Source organism: Coregonus clupeaformis, chromosome 23, assembly GCF_020615455.1.
Source record: "Coregonus clupeaformis isolate EN_2021a chromosome 23, ASM2061545v1, whole genome shotgun sequence".
Classification (NCBI taxonomy): domain Eukaryota; kingdom Metazoa; phylum Chordata; class Actinopteri; order Salmoniformes; family Salmonidae; genus Coregonus; species Coregonus clupeaformis.
In genome coordinates, this window is record NC_059214.1 from 35,773,255 (window position 1) to 35,795,923 (window position 22,669).

At 40.5% G+C, this 22,669-nt stretch overlaps 1 protein-coding gene across 1 annotated transcript in view; it reads left to right on the plus strand.

Moving 5' to 3' along the window:
- Positions 1–22,669, plus strand: part of LOC121536153 (low-density lipoprotein receptor-related protein 1B) — a 189,014-nt gene that overhangs the window by 106,603 nt on the left and 59,742 nt on the right. The window contains exons 36-44 of the mRNA XM_045206691.1: positions 57–206; positions 432–554; positions 4,780–4,899; positions 5,604–5,732; positions 7,636–7,762; positions 8,444–8,627; positions 10,144–10,327; positions 10,588–10,673; positions 16,008–16,130. Coding sequence (XP_045062626.1) covers positions 57–206; positions 432–554; positions 4,780–4,899; positions 5,604–5,732; positions 7,636–7,762; positions 8,444–8,627; positions 10,144–10,327; positions 10,588–10,673; positions 16,008–16,130 — 1,226 coding nt within the window. The remainder of the gene's footprint in view (positions 1–56; positions 207–431; positions 555–4,779; positions 4,900–5,603; positions 5,733–7,635; positions 7,763–8,443; positions 8,628–10,143; positions 10,328–10,587; positions 10,674–16,007; positions 16,131–22,669) is intronic.

Here is a 22,669-nt window from a genome sequence, read left to right on the forward strand (position 1 = left end):
AGTGTTAGTGACTATTTGTAGTAGCTAATGTTTAGCTAGCTAATGTTTTTGTGTAGACCACACAGACTGCTCTGACTTCTACAAACTGGGAGTAAAAGAGAGAGTCTTCATTAGCTGTAACTCCACCTCACTGTGTATCCACCCCTCCTGGATCTGTGATGGAGCCAACGACTGTGGAGATTACGCAGATGAGACCAACTGCCAGGGTGAGTCTCCTCTCCTCTCCTCTCGTCACCTCTCCTCCTCTCCCCATGCTCTCTGCTTAGGGAAGACAGATTGAGGAAGTCAGCTTCAACTAGAGAAGAGTTAGAGAAAATCATAAAACATACATTTGATTTCCTGAAGTGATTAGGCAAGCCAGATTTAGGGATTCTGAGAGAATCACCTCTAACACCCAGATGACTCTTCCCTTCCATTGTTGTCTGCCCTAGTTTCCCATGGGCAGAAGTGTGAAGATGGCCACTTCGCCTGCCCCAGCGGTAACTGCATCTCCAGTGTTTGGCTGTGTGATGGACAGAAGGACTGTGAGGACGGAGCAGATGAATTTCAGTGTGGTAAGGCTTTGCTAGGTTGATGGTCCATTACATTACAAATATACTATTTATAAGACAGCTTGTCCGAATGACTTAAAGACATCTATAGGAAGCCACAAATCCAGTGTATTTATATGGACAGAAAGACTGTGATAACTTGGCCGATGAAGTTCAGTGTAGTAAGGGGTTGCTATGTTTATAAGACCATGTGGGTAGCGACATTACATTCCACTACAAAGAGACCATTTATTATTGGGTTTGTTTGAATGACTTCTAGACAACCACAGGAAGCCACAAATCCAGTGTTAGTCATGACAAATCAGTAATGATTAGAGTTAATTGTACGGTACGTCACAGAGCCATGTCTCTACTACAAGTTCTATTGTTCATCCTCATTGTGGGTTTAATTGCATTTCGAAGCTGTCTGCTAACCTACTTGTGGGTGTTGTAGAGAGAGTCTCTCTCCAGCCCAGATATTCAAATATAGCCACTTAAAAAGGACACTGTTTTTTTCCTGGCTTTGAATTAGCATATTCTACCTTTGTGTGTAACAATTAATTAATTAGCCATCAGTCATTGTGAGTTGTTACCAGAGATGGAAACATGTGGGTTCACTGAAAAGTGACTGACATCTAAAAGGATCACATGGAATGTTGCTTTCACATGGAACCCTCTTACCCACTCTCACCAGGGAAGACAAGAACAGTTCTAGCCCACCTCTTTGATCCTCTTTAATGTTTGCTAACTTACCATGACAAAGTAAAGGACTTTCCAATTAGATAGCTAGAGCATAATTGAGTCATGGTCTGGGTAAATATCATTTGCTATCAAACCAATGACTTATTAATGTACAGTGGGGGAAAAAAGTATTTAGTCAGCCACCAATTGTGCAAGTTCTCCCACTTAAAAAGATGAGAGCCCTGTAATTTTCATCAAAGGTACACCTCAACTATGACAGACAAAATGAGAAAAAAAATCCAGAAAATCACATTGTAGGATTTTCTATGACTTTATTTGCAAATTATGGTGGAAAATAAGTATTTGGTCAATAACAAAAGTTTCTCAATACTTTGCTATATACCCTTTGTTGGCAATGACACAGGTCAAACGTTTTCTGTAAGTCTTCACAAGGTTTTCACACACTGTTGCTGGTATTTTGGCCCATTCCTCCATGCAGATCTCCTCTAGAGCAGTGATGTTTTGGGGCTGTCGTTGGGCAACACGGACTTTCAACTCCCTCCAAAGATTTTCTATGGGGTTGAGATCTGGAGACTGGCTAGGCCACTCCAGGACCTTGAAATGCTTCTTACGAAGCCACTCCTTCGTTGCCCGGGCGGTGTGTTTGGGATCATTGTCATGCTGAAAGACCCAGCCACGTTTCATCTTCACTGCCTTTGCTGATGGAAGGAGGTTTTCACTCAAAATCTCACGATACATGGCCCCATTCATTCTTTCCTTTACACGGATCAGTCGTCCTGGTCCCTTTGCAGAAAAAACAGCCCCAAAGCATGATGTTTCCACCCCCATGCTTCACAGTAGGTATGGTGTTCTTTGGATGCAACTCAGCATTCTTTGTCCTCCAAACACGACAAGTTGAGTTTTTACCAAAAAGTTCTATTTTGGTTTCATCTGACCATATGACATTCTCCCAATCCTCTTCTGGATCATCCAAATGCACTCTAGCAAACTTCAGACGGGCCTGGACATGTACTGGCTTAAGCAGGGGGACACGTCTGGCACTGCAGGATTTGAGTCCCTGGCGGCGTAGTGTGTTACTGATGGTAGGCTTTGTTACTTTGGTCCCAGCTCTCTGCAGGTCATTCACTAGGTCCCCCCGTGTGGTTCTGGGATTTTTGAGATTATCAGTGGTCTTGTATGTCTTCCATTTCCTAATAATTGCTCCCACAGTTTTCTTCAAACCAAGCTGCTTACCTATTGCAGATTCAGTCTTCCCAGCCTGGTGCAGGTCTACAATTTTGTTTCTGGTGTCCTTTGACAGCTCATTGGTCTTGGCCATAGTGGAGTTTGGAGTGTGACTGTTGAGGTTGTGGACAGGTGTCTTTTATACTGATAACAAGTTCAAACAGGTGCCATTAATACAGGTAAGGAGTGGAGGACAGAGGAGCCTCCTTAAAGAAGAAGTTACAGGTCTGTGAGAGCCAGAGATCTTGCTTGTTTGTAGGTGACCAAATACTTATTTTCCACCATAATTTGCAAATAAATTCATGAAAAATCCTACGTGATTTTCTGGATTTTTTTTCTTCTCAATTTGTCTGTCATAGTTGACGTGTACCAATGATGAAAATTACAGGCCTCTCATCTTTTTAAGTGGGAGAACTTGCACAATTGGTGGCTGACAAAATACTTTTTCCCCCCACTGTATACCATACATGTCATTGCTTCTGTCATCAAAGTGAAGAAGAAGAATCTTCCAAGAGCATTTGAGTGCCACTGAGGTGTTAAGACGTATCCTCACCTCACCTCTGTCACAGTTAGGCTTCAGATTTAATAAATGCACTGAACTACTGAGGAATTATTTCGTTTTGATACAATGGCCCACACAAATAACTGTCATGTGTTAACTGTCTTGAAGAGTAAGATCATACTTGTTTATTGAAGTGAAATAAATTACAGTAAATTGTCTAAATCAAGGGACGAATGAGGTTTGGTAATCATATTTAAGGAATTACATGTTAACAGGGTGACTCATAGGAGACCGTTTTCATTTCATCTAACATTATGTGTACCATCAAAGGAGTGAAGAATACTTTCCCATTCATTTAGCTAAGTGCTTCATCATTGTTTGAATTTATTTGAATTAGAAATCATGGTATTGAGAATAAAAAACATACTGTAGCTCATTTCAAAGCTGAGCAGAATGATGCTGCTGTCTGAATGGCATTCAGTCTGTTAATGTTTAGAATTGGCATTCTCAGGACAAATAGAATATATTCAAATCTCTCTGTGTTAATTACCATATAAAAAGCCAGCGCTATTGATAAACTACAGTAAAGGAAAACTGTTTGAAGAAAATGTCATTATTTCACTGGAAATCCAAAATCTCACAACTGATTAGATGAAATACTTGTCATTGTAAAACGTCTGATGAGCTTTCCCTGTACAGTGAAATACCATGGAAGCCTAAGATATGAACTATTAGCATCTATTCAAAACTGAATGGGCCTTTGCGAGACTATCTGAAAGAGACAGAGGCACTGGATCTAGGCCCCCAAGGGAGGGTGGTTCTGTGAATTTAAATGAATCCCGATGTGAAGATATTTGTTCCTATTTGTATCTCCATCATCTGTGATTATGTCCAGTTCAACAGTATAAGACTTATTTTTGATTTACAGCGTGCAAAACAGTGTGACCTTGATAGGAAAAGCATATATGATCTATGAATAGACACCAGACCTGGGTTCAAATACATGAATATTTAAATACTTATTTTCTGTGTATTTTCAAATAATGTGGGCATATCAGCTACTTCTATTTGAAGTATTTTCAAATACATATTTCAAAATACATTATTTAATATACCTCTAGGACGAAACAGACCTGGGTTCAAATGCATGGAGTATTTAAATATGTGTATCTGTCTGTGTATTTTCAAATACATGCCCATACTTTCCAAGTGTATTTCCAAATACATCGCAATATTCAACTGCTTGTATTTTCAAAGAAAAAATATCCAAATACTTACAGTACTTCAAAATGTCTTTGGAAGTAATTAGAATGTATGATTCAGTATGTTACGAATTCCAATTCGTACAATATGTTACGAATTTGTTAGGAATTCGCTCTGGATGAGAGCATCTGCTAAATGACTAAAATGTCAAATGTAATGACATTATTTCAATCATATACCCCTTGGGCAACATTTGTTATTCTTCACATTTTTGCATTATGCAAAGCTCCAGTCATTTGATTTAGAAAATAAAAACGTAACTGTAAATGTTTTTTTCCTTTCATATTTGTAACCAGTCAGCTCCCCTTAAAACCCCTACAGATTTTTTTATACTAAAAACTGAAGAATAGAAAACTCACAAGGTCTTCTATTTGGCTCCAAGGCCAGTCACCCTCTCTGAAAATAGAAAGGCTAAGGGGCAAATGAGAACAGTCACCTGTTGTGCTTTGATTGAAAAGAACTAGGCGACTTCTACTACAGTGTGTTGTTTTTGTCCTGTTTTTCTTTCACTTACGTGTTTTGATTTATGGCTTTGGGAATGTGCTGTTTCTCCCCTAGACTCCTCTTGCCTGTGGAACCAGTTTGCCTGCTCTAAGAACAAGTGCATCGCGAAGCAGTGGCTGTGTGATGGAGAGAACGACTGTGAGGACGGACTGGATGAGAGTGTGCAGATCTGTGGTAAGTACCCACGGTCATGTGGCAATACTTTGGGTGAAGGTAACATGTATCTCAAACATGCAGTTTGATACCAGTCTGACAACCTGATTACAACATTGTACAACATTGTTTTGAGATCAGTTGTAGACCTTTGAGTTTTAGACTAGACTATTGAAATTATGATAACACAGAAATGAAATTAGAGACAGATTAAAAATACTTCGACGAGGTGGTGAGGGAAAATTGATTTTTCATCATTATAGCCAAGAGGCAGAGCAATTTCACCACATAAATGAGATGTTACAATAATGAATTTCCCAATAAACAGAAATAACCATACAACAATAAATAGAACATGTTTGCTGGGAACAGTGGTATAATTGGATTGTAATGGAAATGTCAAGGCAATATTAATGAAATAGCCCTAAGCCTTTCCCTGCACTATTGCCATTGAAAGCAAGAAAGTGCATTTTAACCAGACAAGCATTATTGAGCAAAATTAGGATTTTGATTAATTTCATTGTATTGTCTCTGAGGCCACATAAAATGTAACAGATCTTATACAATATATGCCTATGCTTGAATGTAAGTGGCAAGAAGGGAATTGATATTATAATTTTTGCATCCTACATTGTAACTCATAGTGGTCTTAGGTTATAGTTCAGCTCAGTCCATTATGCAGTTTGCTTGACCTGTCCCCTTTTTCACCCTATTTGCCCCATCAGGTTTGGTGACGTGTGCTCCAGGGCTATTCAGCTGCCCTGGGTCCTACGCCTGTGTCCCCAAACGCTGGCTCTGTGACGGGGAGAGAGACTGTCCTGATGGCAGCGACGAACTGGCTGCAGCTGGATGTGGTAAGTTTGCAATGGCCCTCCATATTAATGTTAAATAGTAAAGATAGTGTTGTCTGTGGCTCTATCTGTTGGTGTGATCTTTTGTTGTCATTTATGTCAATGCTGATTGGGTAACACTTTACATTGTTGCCCCTATTACTATGTAGCTACACAGTAATAACTGTAGTAAAAACATACTAGTTAAATAGGTGCTTCTATGTTATTACATGGCAATACGGTTGTAGCGCTATCAGTTATTACACAATTGGAACAAGGAATGTGTAATTACACATCCACTTGCTGAAGGTCATTCTTTTATTTATTTTTTATTTTTTTAGTCATTTAGCAGACGCTCTTATCCAGAGCGACTTACAGGAGCAATTAGGGTTAAGTGCCTTGCTCAAGGGCACAACGACAGATTTTTCACCTAGTTGGCTCGGGGATTAGAACCAGCGACCTTTCGGTTACTGGCACAACGCTCTTAACCACTAAGCTACCTGCCGCCCCCATGTTTGATTACTGATGTTATTACACATTTTCTTGTTCTACTATTTAAGTAATGTTTTGTAATTACACGTTTGAAAGTTACCTGTGAATTACCATGTTAATAACTCAAACCAAAATCTGACTTTGTTACATGTAACTACAAGGTGCCACTACCATCAAATTCACATGTAATACCACGATTAATAAATAGGCTAGGACCTGGTAACAACAATTGTAACAAGGCACACCCTGTCATTAACTACTGGTCATTTTCAATTAGTTTATTTATATTGTAAATATTGTATTTTCAGCTGTTTGAAGCTGGTGTACTAAACCGAAAGTAAAAGACGCAAAAACGAAAGTTGAGACCGGGAAGCATAGAAATAGCACACATAGAACAGATCTACCGCTTCTTAGACTTGCTTTCAATGAGAATGACAAATCTATAACTCACATTTCTATGCGGATTTGGTCGGGCTTTAATGTAAAGTGAAGTGACATTTTTTTATTACTTTGTAGTTACAATGTAACAATCTTTGCAAACAATAGGCTAACCAGGAGAAAATAAGGAGACAGGAAAACATTTTTAAATTTTTTACACTTACATTTCACCTTTGCACATTACAAACCTATGAAAACACGACAAATTAAGAGACCGAAATGGCATGTGGCTTCCATTTTGGCTGCAGAGGAGAGCGTGAGAGGTCGGTGTGATGTCACTTCCTGGTGACACCCCAGCATTCCTCTGACGGCTTGATTTTCTTCTTTTGAATGTGCAAACATACAATGTCAGTCACTAAATAGTGAACAAAAAAGGTTAACTAAATGTTTCATGAGTTGTTGTTTTTTACGATTTTGTAGAAGTTCGAGTTCACCAGGAATTAAATTAAAGTGAAATTAAAATACCTCCTCCACCCCCACCCCACTTCCTCCAGTGCCGACTCCATATTGTTGAGCATATGCATTGTGATGCCACATCTCTAGACTGATGATGTTGACTCATAGTGTAACCCTTCATGATAATTACAAGTATATCCTATGTAACTACATTGTTTTACATTACACTTCATATAGATTTGAGCCAGGTCATAACATAGAAATAAACTAATTGAAAATTACCAGTAGTTAATGACAGGGAGTGCCTTGTTACAATTGTTGTTACCAGGTCCTAGCCTATTTATCAATCCTGGTATAACATGTGGATTTGACGGTAGTGGCACCTTCATTAGTTGTTGTTTTTACGATTTTGTAGAAGTTAGAGTTCACCAGGAATTAAATTAATATAGTGAAGCGCAAATACCTCCACCACCCTCACTCCACCTCCTCCAGTGCCGACTCCATATTGTTGAGCATATGCTTTGTGATGCCACATCTCTAGAGTGCCATGTTATTGTTGACTCATAGTGTAACCCTTTAACCATGCTTCTCACCCCACTAGCACCCAACAACACATGTGATGACAACTCCTTCCGTTGCCACAACAAAGCCTGCGTCCCCCCGCGTTTTGTCTGTGATCATGACGACGACTGTGGTGATGGATCTGACGAGTCACTTGAATGTGGCAAGTTGATTTGTTGCTTTGTCTTCATTACCTCACATAGAGGAATAACTGAGTAATAACATTGCATTATAATAGAGTTTAAACTCATTAAGACCTTACTGTAACAGTTAGAAATGAGTTGGAAGTAGAATGCCTTTACAGTAATCTAACTAGGATCTGTGATGTGTTGGCCCGTGTGAGTGTCAGTTAGTGAGGCTGCAGCGCTCTCTTTGTCTCTCTATCTCTGCAGTGTACCGGTCCTGTGGACCTGAGGAGTTTCGCTGTGGGGACGGCCGCTGCCTGCTCAGTGCTCAGTGGGAGTGTGACAGCTACCCAGACTGTCCTGACGGATCTGACGAGCTGCCCCTGAACCTCAAATGCCTGGCTGCAGGTAATGTAGTCTACTGTTGTTAGTACTTTCTGGCTGCAGGTAGTATAGTCTACTGCTGTTTGCCTAGCCGCAGGTACTGTCTCCTGCTGTTTGGTTCTCTCTACCAATCTATCCATTACTGTCAGCAGTCTAACTAAGACAGGATAGAAACCAAAGATATAAAGACAGTACGAGTAACATTTTCCGAATAGCATTAATCTGTGGATCTTGGAATCTTGAATAAAGTTAAGCTAATTTACCAAGACGCAGATTAAATGATAACTATAGGAAATGCTTTTTACTTCACCATTGAGTTATAAATTACCTTCCAGGGAGTCTGTGCAACGGTTCCTTCTTCATGTGTTCCAATGGACGCTGCATCTCTGAAGGGAGTCTGTGTGACAAGAAAGACGACTGTGGAGACATGTCCGATGAGAAGAACTGCAACGTGAACGAGTGTCTGAATCGCAGAGTCAGTGGCTGCACACAGGACTGTCAGGAACTTCCTGTTGGATACAAGGTAGGAATCACCACTCTCGGGCTTTGATATGTAACTTGTACAACTGCACATGGGCCAGTATACTCAGAATCATAATCAAGATTAGGTTTCCTTTCCTCAGGTTTTATAAGTTCTAGATATCCCGTCCTTAGTTCTGTCATAGACAGATTGATAGGTGGACAGTTGTAACACACTGGAGGGTTTACAGGTATTACCAATAATAATGTAGCCAAAACAATAAACATTTTAAATAAGTACAGAACCTGAGTTTAATCAAGGAAACTTTATTGTTTCTGAAATGTTTTGTATGAATAAGCCTATAACACAGCACTGGTAAAGTGCCAACATTATTTTGTCCTTGTTTTGATTATTTAAATGATTGATTATGTTGTGCCTAAGGCTATATTAGGCTTACCCACACAAGCTAAAAACACACAAACACAGTCAAGCAAGCAAGCACAATCAATCCAACACAGAGTAAGGTTATACACACAGTACAGTAGTATCCTATCATCATATTGTACACACACCTATGCTATGGATACAAGTGATGAAAGATTAGTAAATGGTTTTGGGGAGGCTTCCGTGCCAGCTGTTCAGGGGCATGTTTGTTTGCTGGTCAAAGAGAAAGGCTGTGTCTCAAATGGCACCCTATTCCCTAGTGCACTACTTTTCACCAAAGTCCTATGGACCCTAGATAGGGAATATGGTGACATTTGAGCCACAGCCAGAGAGAAGGACAGTTCTGCTGAGTGTTCTGAGGGGTGACTATGCTATTCTGCTGTCTGGCCTGGATGCAGGGCACGGTCATCGCTCCGGGGTGACCCCACAGCCATCAGAGATGTCAGAATAACACACCCTGACCCTCACTTTGGGTTCTCCCCTTGCCCCCCTCCTGCCTCCCCCTCTTGCCCCCCTCTTGCCTCCTCCTTGCCCTCCTCTTGCCTCCTCCTTGCCCACTGCTCTCTGCATTACAAAGTGACCAACAAGGACAGAGTAAAAAAGTATTCACTGACCTGGCTGTCTAGAGACTGAAGCATAACAGAGCTGGATGACCAGAGAGCACATCAACAGACACCCCTAGCTCATTCATCCGGCCTGAACAGATAGATCAGCAGAAAGGCCTGCAAGGTTAGAACTGTAGATCAGAGAGGGATTTAAGCAGGGGCCAGTAACAGCTGATACAAGCACTTTGAGTTATTTTGGGCTGGAGTTGCAGAATGGCAGCAGTTTTATTTTATTTTTTGTTGTTCTTGCGCCATGACGTTTATGTCATCATACTGATGCCAGTGTTTTTTATTGGTCTTGTGTTATTTTGTGAGTAGATGTAATGGCAAATTGAGAAGTTAGAGTTAAGTGAGTGTTGTTAAAAGAAAATGATGGTGCAATTGAAAATTGTAGCTGAATGTCCCTCTCTCTGCAAAGCATTTACTGTATCAACCAGCTGGTGCAATATCTTGAATAAATAGACTACAACTTGTTAAATTTGTCTCAACTAAAATATGCTCCATTACTTCTCTGTTCGTGTGATGATCAGTGCAAGTGTTGGACTGGATTCCAGCTGAAGGATGATGGGAAAACCTGTGTGGACGTTGATGAATGTTCCTCCAGCCTGCCCTGCAGCCAGCGTTGCATCAACACCTATGGATCATTCAAGTGTCTGTGTGTGGACGGCTACGAAGCCCTGGAGCGCAGCCCCAACACCTGCAAGGCTCTCTCAGGTAAGGCTATTCACGTCTTGGTAACTAGCTTGTAGTGTATTAAACTGCTGTCTGTTGGAATGGTTCTCTAGTGATGTACAGTATTTCACAAGAGATGTTCTAAAGGATGTTTACCTATTTTCAGAAATATCAAGCTTAGTACTGTAGAATACCGGTACTGTAGTCTGATGGAATGGTTCCAGTGACACATTGGATTCCAGTGTTTTTTGTTGTTGACCTTATTCTAAAGGACATTTATGATTATGTTCTCTTCCTTTCAGTGGAGGAACCTTTTCTCATACTGGCAGATCATCATGAAATCAGGAAACTAAGTGTGGATGGATCAAACTACACCATTTTGAAACAGGTAAGAGGAAACCATATATCTACAAGATATAGAAACCATATATCTACACAAGTGAAAGTATTTGTTTTAAACTGATGCCAAAATATGCATACAAATCTTAGTCTGTCTGTCACTCTGTTTTGGAAAGATAAGACCGTCTCAGGGTAAAATGACAGAAACCAGAAAATCAAGTGCACACAATTAGATCTGTAACCGTATCTGGTTTGCATATATTTGTCCCTGTCAGTCAGATTACCTTGCTACTACTCTGCCATGTTGCATTTAGTTAAGATTTTACATTTTAGTCATTTAGCAGATGCTCTTATCCAGAGCGACTTACAATTAGTGCATTCATCTTAAGATAGCTAGTTGTCGTTGTCTTGTTTCACATGTCCCTTATTCATCTGCTGAGTTTGACTGTTAATAACACACTGTTAGTGTGTGTGTGTGTGTGTGAGAGAGAGATTAAATCCTGTAATGAGTCAAACAGGATCATGAAATGGAACCGTGAAACCCTAATGGTGCAACAATTAAGATCCGTATAGTGACGCCTCTGTTATAACAAGTGGCCCACAATCCTGGCCCTTTGAAAACACCCTCATTTAGCCCTATTAATACTCTCTGCCTGCAAAGTGAGTCATTACGTAAATCAGTTAAATGTAGTCTATTTAGTGTCTTTGTACTAAGTACTGACACTTTTTCGTATATCATTGCCTAACTGGTAGCCTAGCAGGTAGCCTAGCGGTTAAGAGTGTTGGGCCAGTAACTGAGAGGTTGCTGGTTCGAATCCCTGAGCCAACTAGGTGAATAATCTGTTGATGTGTCCTTGAGCGACTTACCACTCAACCCTAATTGCTCTGGATAAAACCATCTGCTAATTGACTAAAATGGAAACTGATAAATGTATGGTATATTACATTTAGTGTCTTTGTGCAAAATACTGACACCTTTTCGTGGATCATTGCCTAAGATAATTGATACATGTACGGTATCTTGTTTGTGTTTCTTTATATTCATTTCAAAGTGCTCCAGGTTACTTAGATACAGGTATAGTGATTTTTTTTTAAACATTTGTCATTTAGCAGACGCTCTTATCCAGAGCGACTTACAGTTTGTGAATACATATATTTTTTTTTCATAATGGACTTTTTTACAGCAAAATGTTCAGTATGACCCCAGTACTTCACATTCCCATTTCATGGGAAATATCAGAAGCATCTTTAGCAGAGATATACTTGGTCTAGGTAGCCTTGCCTGACCTCGTTATGAAGAGGAGATGATAGTTGAGATGTTGTGTCAGAAGAGCCACAGCTGCTTACCTTGAGGCATTACATTACATCATTTTGTCATTCTCCAGCTTGTCAACCTTCCAATTTCAATGTGATTCTTCACTCGCCCTCCCTGTGGGGGAGTCGACCTGCTCGTGTTGATTGGCAGTGGGAAATAGTGTTAGCGAGGTCCCTACAGAGAATCTATTTCAATCACGGTTAGGCCTCATCACCACTGTCATGTTAGCCACTTGAATCCCAGGTTCATTATTTGAATCACACACTCTGAGAATAGAGTTTAACCTAGGGGAATTCTATAGGGGCCTATTGAGAATCATCTCCTCCTCCTGACTCTGTTGAGAGGCCTGGCTGGCCTCAGCAACAATCATTCACTTTAATCACTATGTTAGCATTAATGGAAGCTGAAGTGGGGGGGATCTGCATATGGCCGTCTCTACTAAGTAGCACCGCTGCATTACTGTCTGGCTGACACTCCACTGACCTCGTGTCAGTGTATCAAACCATTACATGTTCAATGTAGGTCATGCCACTAATGATTTTATGTAAATCTGAGATGATGATCCAATTAGCATGTTAGAGTTACATTCCATGTAATGAAAAGGGTTAATACTGTATCTGGGCTTAATCGCACTACAAATGCAGTCGAGTCATCTTACCATATCCATCATTTTCATACAATTAGGCCTACAATAGACTTTATTATGCCTGATGATAGGCCTACTTTGGACCTCTGTCTTTCTCCCCCTTTGTATTATTAAATGTAAGAGATTGAGTCCGCCCATGTGCAGTGCTTTCCTCCAATGAGCTGTTTGGCCTTAAGAGCTGCTCTGTCTGAGAGTGAGAGGAAAGAGAGTGCTCCCCCAGAGAGGTCCCTAAGGACACTGGCGCAGGCTGTCTTTGAGGGTGTTGATGATCTGATGAAGATGTCTGGTACAGCCTGTCAGATTCTCCGACACCTTATCCTGGCACCTACCGTGCAGCTCAGCAGAGGAGGTGCAATTGTTTAGGGAGTGGTTCCTACCCCTGACAGGGGGTCTTCTGAACATGACCGCAAGAGATGTGCCTCACTCTTATTTCTTTGATAGGATAGGGCTTCTCTTGGTTGTACTTCAGTTTTCACTGGGTTTAAGAAAATAGCTGAAGGCAGTCACTGCATCTCGTGGGGAAAATTGTCCAAAATCAATATTGTTACTGAATATCACATCGAGCCACAAGGTTCGATTTTGGGTTCGGTACTGTTCAGTTTATATATGTAACCCCTTGGCAGCATTATCAGAAAGCACAGCATAGATATTTACTGCTACGCAGACGATACACAACTTTAAATTTCTGTGTCAACAGAGGATTTTAGAATGTATTAGTGATTTAAATACTTGGATGGGTCACAACTTCCTCCGGTTAAATCAAGACAAGACCGAGGTACTTATTGTTGGAGCCAAAGCATATGTTGAGTCTTGACATTGTTTGGAACATGTGTATCAAGTTTTGTTACATTATGAATATCTGTGTGTGATTTAAACGCATTTATGTGCCAGACCACGACCAGGTGATTGTTTATTGGTCAGTAGAGGCCATGTTCTGTGAGAGTAGAGGCCATGTTCTGTGAGAGTAGAGGCCATGTTCTGTGAGAAGCTAGCTTGGGAAATATTGAGTTGAGAGACCTTGGGCCATAGACGCTATCTATAACGTTTTGTGCAGATCAGTCATTCGGTGCCAGAGGATTAGTGTTTTAAGTGTTTTTCACAAAATTCTAAATGTCGTCCTTGAGGCAAATCTGTTCCTTGTGAGTAGAGAGACCTATGTACCAAATTTCATAACTCTAGATCAAACATGGTGAGGGGCGTGACCTTTCAAAGTTTGCACAATCAATTGCTTGTTGTAGCGCCACCATCTGGCCAATTGGCATGGCATTGCATGAGAGGGTGTGGCCCATGGGCCTTTACTATCATGCCAATTTGCACCCTCCTAGGCCTTACCATCTCACAGGAATTTGTATTTTCCACCAAATCTGTGGAGAACTGGAATAATGAACATCAACAAATACAGAAGGGTGTCAACCAGCTTCGCTGCTTGGAACCCTAACTAAGTCTAAATGAGTTTACCGGCCAATATGTGTGGATTACTTACATCTGTGAATCACCCAGTTCCAAAGTCTCACTGAAGAAGATGCCCTCACTTACAGTATAAATACAGTGCTTTCGGAAAGTATTCAGACACCTTGACTTTTTCCACATTTTGTTTTGTTACAGCCTTATTCTATAATAGATTAAATGTTTTTTTCCCTCAATCTACACACACTACCCCATAATGACAAAGCAAAAACAGGTTTTTAGAATTTTTGTAAATGCATTAAAAAAAAAATGAAATATCACATTTATGTAAGTATTCAGACACTTTACTCAGTACTTTGTTGAAGCACCTTTGGCAGCGATTACAGCCTCGAGTCTTCTTGGGTATGACGCTACAGGCTTGGCACACCTGTGTTTGGGGAGTTCCTCCCATTCTTCTCTGCAGATCCTCTCAAGCTCTATCAGGTTGGATGGGGAGCGTTGCTGCACAGCTATTTTCAGGTCTCTCCAGAGATGTTTGATTGGGTTCAAGTCCGAGCTCTGGCTGGGCCACTCAAGGACATTCAGAGACTTGTCCCGAAGCCACTCCTGCATTGTCTTAGCTTTGTGCTTAGGGTCGTTGTCTTGTTGGAAGGTGAACATTTGCCCCAGTCTGAAGGTTTTCATCAAGGATCTCTCTGTACGCTCCGTTCATCTTTCCCTCGATCCTGACTAGTCTCCCAGTCCCTGCCGCTGAAAACATCCCCACAGCATGATGCTGCCACCACCATGCTTCACCATAGGGATGGTGCCAGGTTTCCTCCAGACATGACACTTTGCATTCAGGCCAAATAGTTCAATCTTGGTTTCATCAGACCAGAGAATCTTGTTTCATGGTCTGAGAGTCCTCTAGGTGCCTTTTGGCAAACTCCAATCAGGCTGTCATGTGCCTTTTACTGAGGAGTGGCGTCCGTCTGGCAACTCTACCATAAAGACCTGACTGGTGGAGTGCTGCAGAGATGGTTGTCCTTCTGGAAGGTTCTCCCATCTCCACAGAGGAACTCTGGAGCTCTGTCAGAGTGACCATCGGGTTCTTGGTCACCTCCCTTACCAAGGCCCTTCTCCCCCGATTTGCTCAGTTTGGCCGGGCGGCCAGCTCTAGGAAGAGTCTTGGTGGTTCCAAACTTCTTCCATTTAAGAATGATGGAGGTCACTGTGTTCTTGGGGACCTTCAATGCAGAAATGTTTTGGTACTCTTCCCCAGATCTGTGCCTCGACACAATCCTGTCTCAGAGTTCTAGGACAATTCCTTCGACCTCATGGCTTGGTTTCTGCTCTGACATGCACGGCCAACTGTGGCACCTTATATAGACAGGTGTGTGCCTTTCCAAATCATGTCGAATCAATTGAATTTACCACAGGTGGACTCCAATCAAGTTGTAGAAACATCTCAAGGATGAGCAATGTAAATAAGTTATATATTTTTAATACATTTGCTAAAATTTCTAAAAACCTTTTTTCACTTTGTCATTATGGGGTATTGTGTGTAGATTGATGAGGACATTTTGTTTTATTTAATCAATTTTAGAATAAGGCTGTAACATAACAAAATGTGGAAAAAGTCAAGGGGTCTGAATACTTTCCGAATGTACTGTACTTTCTTTCTGCTCTTTGCATTACTGAAGCAATTTATGAAAGGTTATGATGACATACCACTTAATCACAGCATTTAGTTACTATTTCTTCTGCTTTTAACACTCAATTGCAATTCAAAAAGCTATTTAAACTTCTGAAAAGAGGGCTTCAGGTAGCATTTACCCTTTATGTACAATTTCATGTAGCTTCTTCTTATATGTGCAGGTTTGTTCGTTGGTGTACTGTTCATGTCTGACTAATTTCTGTTTGTTTCCTGCATGGGTTTCTATGTGGTTTGTGTATGTAATGTCTAAACTGCAGTAAGATTTTCCTTTTCTAGGACAATAAATGTCAATCTAATAATTTATCTTGTGTATCCACAGGGCCTGAACAACATCATCCACATAGACTTTGACTACAAGAAGGAGTTCATCTATTGGATAGACTCTTCCAGACCCAGCGGACGGAGGATCAACAGAATGAGACTCAATGGGAGTGACCTTAAGGTACTGTGAGTGGAGTGAATGCCCCTGGATGCCCCTACCATATGTACCTACCTTATGCCATTTTACCCCTGAGAGCTTGCTCCCATGCACCATGCCCCATTTCCTTCTCACCATCCTCTCCTGCCCAGCTGGCTTCTCTTATGTAGATGAGGATCATCCTGCAGTACACACTGCAGTGTGAATGAACTTAGTTCACTCTTCGGCTGTGTCCCAATGGTACCCTACACCTTATATAGTACCCTCGTCAAAATTATGGGCCTATAAATTACTGCACTATAAAGGGAATAGAGTGCCATTTGGGATGCATCATTCAATGGACGTAGAGGTTGAAAATGTCATTACTTCCAGTTGATAATTGATTCCTTCCATCCTGTTTATAGGCAGGCATCATAATGGACTTGTATCATTCACTGAGACATTAAACAGTGAGGCAACACTGTAATCAATGCCTATTAACAATACAGCAATTAGCTGAACGCAACAGGTCCGTAACATAACAGCTTTTCTCTGGATTAATCATGGAGGTCCGTTCGGGTCATGGAATTGGAGCCCAGAACACGCAGATGTCACAGGAACACCTGCTGACCGCTTCATCACTCCCCGTTCTCTCAACTCATTAGAATTAGTGTGTGGGGGGCAGGAGGCTCATTCAGCTCAATTACACCCAGGTTGTGTCCCAAATGGCACACCTATTCCCTATGTAGTGTACTAGGGGTCTGGTCAAAAGTAGTGCACTGTATAGGGAAATAGGGTGCCATTTTGGATACCAACCCCGTAGTCCCTGTTTGAGCCTCAACCACACTATCACCACCACCATGCCACCCTGCCACGGCTCAGCACCAGCTAAAGTGTTTGAGATAGATCTGTAGTTTTAGCATGGGGGTTAATTTTGACAACAGTGACTAAAGCTGGGGATTTGTGCTTGTGTACTACAAGGCAGAGGCAAGTTAATCCCAGTTAAATGAACAGCATACAGTGAGGGAAAAAAGTATTTGATCCCCTGCTGATTTTGTACGTTTGCCCACTGACAAAGACATGATCAGTCTATAATTTTAAATGGTAGGTTTATTTGAACAGTGAGAGACAGAGTAACAACAAAAAAATCCAGAAGAATGCATGTCAAAAATGTTATAAATTGATTTGCATGTTAATGAGGGAAATAAGTATTTGACCCCTCTGCAAAACATGACATAGTACTTGGTGGCAAAACCCTTGTTGGCAATCACAGAGGTCAGATGTTTCTTGTAGTTGGCCACCAGGTTTGCACACATCTCAAGAGGGATTTTATCCCACTCCTCTTTGCAGATCTTCTCCAAGTCATTAAGGTTTCGAGCCTGACATTTGGCAACTCGAACCTTCAGCTCCCTCTACAGATTTTCTATGGGATTAAGGTCTGGAGACTGGCTAGGCCACTCCAGGATCTTAATGTGCTTCTTCTTGAGCCACTCATTTGTTGCCTTGGCCGTGTGTTTTGGGTCATTGTCATGCTGGAATACCCATCCACGACCCATTTTCAATGCTCTGGCTGAGGAAAGGACCCAAGATTTGACGGTACATGGCCCCGTCCATCGTCCCTTTGATGCGGTGAAGTTGTCCTGTTGCCTTAGCAGAAAAACACCCCCAAAGCATAATGTTTCCACCTCCATGTTTGACGGTGGGGATGGTGTTCTTGGGGTCATAGGCAGCATTCCTCCTCCTCCAAACACGGCGAGTTGAGTTGATGCCAAAGAGCTCGATTTTGGTCTCATCTGACCACAACACTTTCACCCAGTTCTCCTCTGAATCATTCAGATGTTCATTGGCAAACTTCAGACGGCCCTGTATGTGCTTTCTTGAGCAGGGGAACCTTGCGGGCGCTGCAGGATTTCAGTCCTTCACAGCGTAGTGTGTTACCAATTATTTTCTTGGTGACTATGGTCCCAGCTGCCTTGAGATCATTGACAAGATCCTCCCGTGTAGTTCTGGGCTGATTCCTCACCGTTCTCATGATCATTGCAACTCCACGAGGTGAGATCGTGGTGCTCTGTAGCTCATTTGATAGAGCATGGCGCTTGTAACGCCAGGGTAGTGGGTTCGATCCCCGGGACCACCCATACGTAAAAATGTATGCACACATGACTGTAAATCGCTTTTGATAAAATCGTCTGCTAAATGGCATAGTAATTAATTAATTAATTGTTGCATGGAGCCAAGGCCGAGGGAGATTGACAGTTCTTGTGTTTCTTCCATTTGCGAATAATCGCACCAACTGTTGTCACCTTCTCACCAAGCTGCTTGGCGATGGTCTTGTAGCCCATTCCAGCCTTGTGTAGGTATACAATCTTGTCCTTGACATCCTTGGAGAGCTCTTTGGTCTTGGCCATGGTGGAGTTTGGAATCGGATTGATTGCTTCTGTGGACAGGTGTCTTTTATACAGGTAACAAGCTGAGATTAGGAGCACTCCCTTTAAGAGTGTGCTCCTAATCTCAGCTCGTTACCTGTATAAAAGACACCTGGGAGCCAGAAATCTTTCTGATTGAGAGGGGGTCAAATACTTATTTCCCTCATTAAAATGCTAATCAATTTATAAAATTTTTGACATGTGTTTTTCTGGATTTTTGTTGTTATTCTGTCTCTCACTGTTCAAATAAACCTGCCATTAAAATTATAGACTGATCATTTCTTTGTCAGTGGGCAAACGTACAAAATCAGCAGGGGATCAAATACTTTTTTCCCTCACTGTATGTTTAGTCTCTTTTCAGGCAAGGAAAATAATGGGAATTTCTTTGGGATTTTTTACCATATTTAGACTTACATGAATGGATGAGTTTTTCTACATACATTACAATGTTTTTTGTTTGGCAATACAATTTAGACTGATGTTATAAATAGACCCCTGGGTTATAGGTAATGTTATAACTAACCCTAACCTACAATAACGTTTTAAGTAAGAAGTAGATACATCTGTTGCTATGGGGTAAGGATGTTAGGGACAATACAGGATGAATCCCAATAATTGCTTGCCAAAAATGTAATTATCCTGGTTATAGGTAACAATCCTTTGTATGAACTACCTACATTATTACGCATATTATTTGTTAATTGTGGAAATAAATTAAGATATGCAAGTGTTTATATATATATATATATATACAGGTAAAAGTCAGTAAATTAGAATATTTTGAAAAACTTGATTTATTTCAGTAATTGCATTCAAAAGGTGTAACTTGTACATTATATTTATTCATTGCACACAGACTGATGCATTCAAATGTTTATTTCATTTAATTTTGATGATTTGAAGTGGCAACAAATGAAAATCCAAAATTCCGTGTGTCACAAAATTAGAATATTACTTAAGGCTAATACAAAAAGGGATTTTTTAGAAATGTTGGCCAACTGAAAAGTATGAAAATGAAAAATATGAGCATGTACAATACTCAATACTTGGTTGGAGCTCCTTTTGCCTCAATTACTGCATTAATGCGGCGTGGCATGGAGTCGATGAGTTTCTGGCACTGCTCAGGTGTTATGAGAGCCCAGGTTGCTCTGATAGTGGCCTTCAACTCTTCTGCGTTGTTGGGTCTGGCATTCTGCATCTTCCTTTTCACAATACCCCACAGATTTTCTATGGGGCTAAGGTCAGGGAGTTGGCTGGCCAATTTAGGAACAGAAATACCATGGTCCGTAAACCAGGCACGGGTAGATTTTGCGCTGTGTGCAGGCGCCAAGTCCTGTTGGAACCTGAAATCTCCATCTCCATAGAGCAGGTCAGCAGCAGGAAGCATGAAGTGCTCTAAAACTTGCTGGTAGACGGCTGCGTTGACCCTGGATCTCAGGAAACAGAGTGGACCGACACCAGCAGATGACATGGCACCCCAAACCATCACTGATGGTGGAAACTTTACACTAGACTTCAGGCAACGTGGATCCTGTGCCTCTCCTGTCTTCCTCCAGACTCTGGGACCTCGATTTCCAAAGGAAATGCAACATTTGCTTTCGTCAGAAAACATGACTTTAGACCACTCAGCAGCAGTCCAGCTCTTTTTTTCCTTAGCCCAGGTGAGACGCTTTTCGCGCTTGTTTCTTGGTCAACAGTGGCTTGACACGAGGTATGCGGCAGTTGAAACCCATGTCTTTCAAGCGTCTCTTGGTGGTGGATCTTGAAGCCCTGACTCCAGCAGCTGTCCACTCCTTGTGAATCTCCCCCACATTTTTGAATGGGGTTTTTTTCACAATCTTGACTAGGCGCGGTGATCCCTATCGCTTGTACACTTTTTTCTGACCACAGTTTTTCCTTCCCTTTGCCTCTCTATTAATGTGTTTGGACACAGAGCTCTGAGAACAGCCAGCCTCTTCTGCAATAACCTTTTGTGTCTTTCCCTCCTTGTGCAATGTGTCGATGGTCGCCTTTTGGACAGCTGTCAAATCTGAAGTCTTCCCCATGTTTGTGTAGGCTTCAGAACTGGACTGAGAGACCATTTAAAGCCCTTTGCAGGTGTTTTGAGTTAATCAGCTGATTAGTTTGTGGCACCAGGTGTCTTCAAAATGTAACCCTTACACAATATTCTAATTTTGTGACACACGGAATTTTGGATTTTCATTTGTTGCCACTTCAAATCATCAAAATTAAATGAAATAAACATTTGAATGCATCAGTCTGTGTGCAATGAATAAATATAATGTACAAGTTACACCTTTTGAATGCAATTACTGAAATAAATCAAGTTTTTCAAAATATTCTAATTTACTGACTTTTACCTGTATATATATCTTAATTGCATATATATTTTAAATAACTGTATACAATACAATCGAGGTGAGGACATTGGAAATGCTTTTGGCAGTTAATCTGCTTCTGTTGTGTGGGTGGCACTGTGTGCTCTTTTTAAAAGATGGGTCCCAATCTCTCAAAGGCCTTGGGTTGGAGTGAGGTTTTAGCGGGTGGAATAGTGGAGAACAATTGGAGGTTTACTCAGTAGCAGTGCAAATACCATAGTACAGCTACAGTATATGGACACTCAATCATTATGGTAATTTTTTATTGTAAGTTTACAAACATATATTATGATAAATAGAATTGAAACTTGTATCTCATTATGGTAAATGGTGAAATTAGTATATCCAGTTGTAATTGTAATGGCTTAGCAGATAATAAGAAAAGACGATCAGTATTTATCTGGCTAAAAGAGAAGGAATATAATATCTATTGTTTACAGGAAACTCATTCAACAACTTTAGATGAAGTTGTGGAATAAGGTTTGGGGTGGGCAAAATATACTTCTCCCTTGGGAAAAGAAAATCAAAAGGGGTGATGATATTAATTAACAGTAATTTTGATCCAAATGAGCAAATTGTTCAAACAGATCTGCAAGGTAGATGTATTCTTTTAAATATGTTATTGGACCATAAACATATTTGTAAATGTAATCAAAGCCTATAGGATGACAACTTGTTTTTTAACCAGGACAACAATTTATAACTGACTTTTTCCCGATGTAATATACAGTAGGTACAGCAGATCCCCTTATTGTATTGGACACTTTTAAATGTGCCTTTAAAGGCCATGCAATTCAATACTCATCTTTAAAACAAAAGCAATTTAGGTCAAAATAATTCATATTAACAAAGGAAATAGAGGGACTAAGTACAGTAGATGGCAATAAAATCTGCATCATAGAGGCACAGAATAGTTTAGAGGAAAAGCAAAAAGAAATGGAGGAACTTATTTAAGAAAGATTAAGTGTAATATATTTAAAAAATAAAGCGAACTGGATGGAATATTGGGAAAAATGCATCAAATTCCTTTTCAATCTTCAACATAGAAATGCAACATAGAAAATCATTTTCTGAAAGTCACCCATGATTAACCCAACTATATTTTGAAAGAGGAAGCAAAGTACTTTAAGCATATGTTTTCATTTCAGTCTCTCCATTTCCACTAACCAAAGTTAATTGTAAGGATTTCTTTTCTATTAATAATGTAAAATTAACAGCTGTACAGAAAGACTCATGTGAAGGCCAAATTACAAATGTCTTGATGCAATCAAAGCCTTTAAGTCTGGGAAAACTCCAGGGCTGGATGGCATACCAGTTGAGGTTATTAGCATGTTTTAACCACTCCTATAAAAATGGTAGATTATCAGATAGTCAACAAGGTCTGATTTCATAATTACTGAAACAGGACCCAAGTGGTAAATATAAAGATCCAGCCCATTAAAAAAATTGGAGGCCCCTTACACTTCAGTGTTGTGATGCAACAATTATAGCAAAATGCATAGCGCATAGAATTAAAAAGCTATTGTCGGATATTATTCCTCCTAATCAGACAGGTTTTTTACATGGACGATCCATTGGAGATAAAATATAAGAGAAGTACTGGAAACAATAGAACACTATGAAAAATGGGCCTGGTATTCATAGCTGACTTTGAAAAGGCTTTTGATAAAGTACAACTGGAATTTATATATAAATGCCTGGAATATTTCAATTTTGAGGAATCTCTGATACAATGGGTTAAAGTTATGTATAGTAACCCTAGGTGTAAAATAGTAAATAA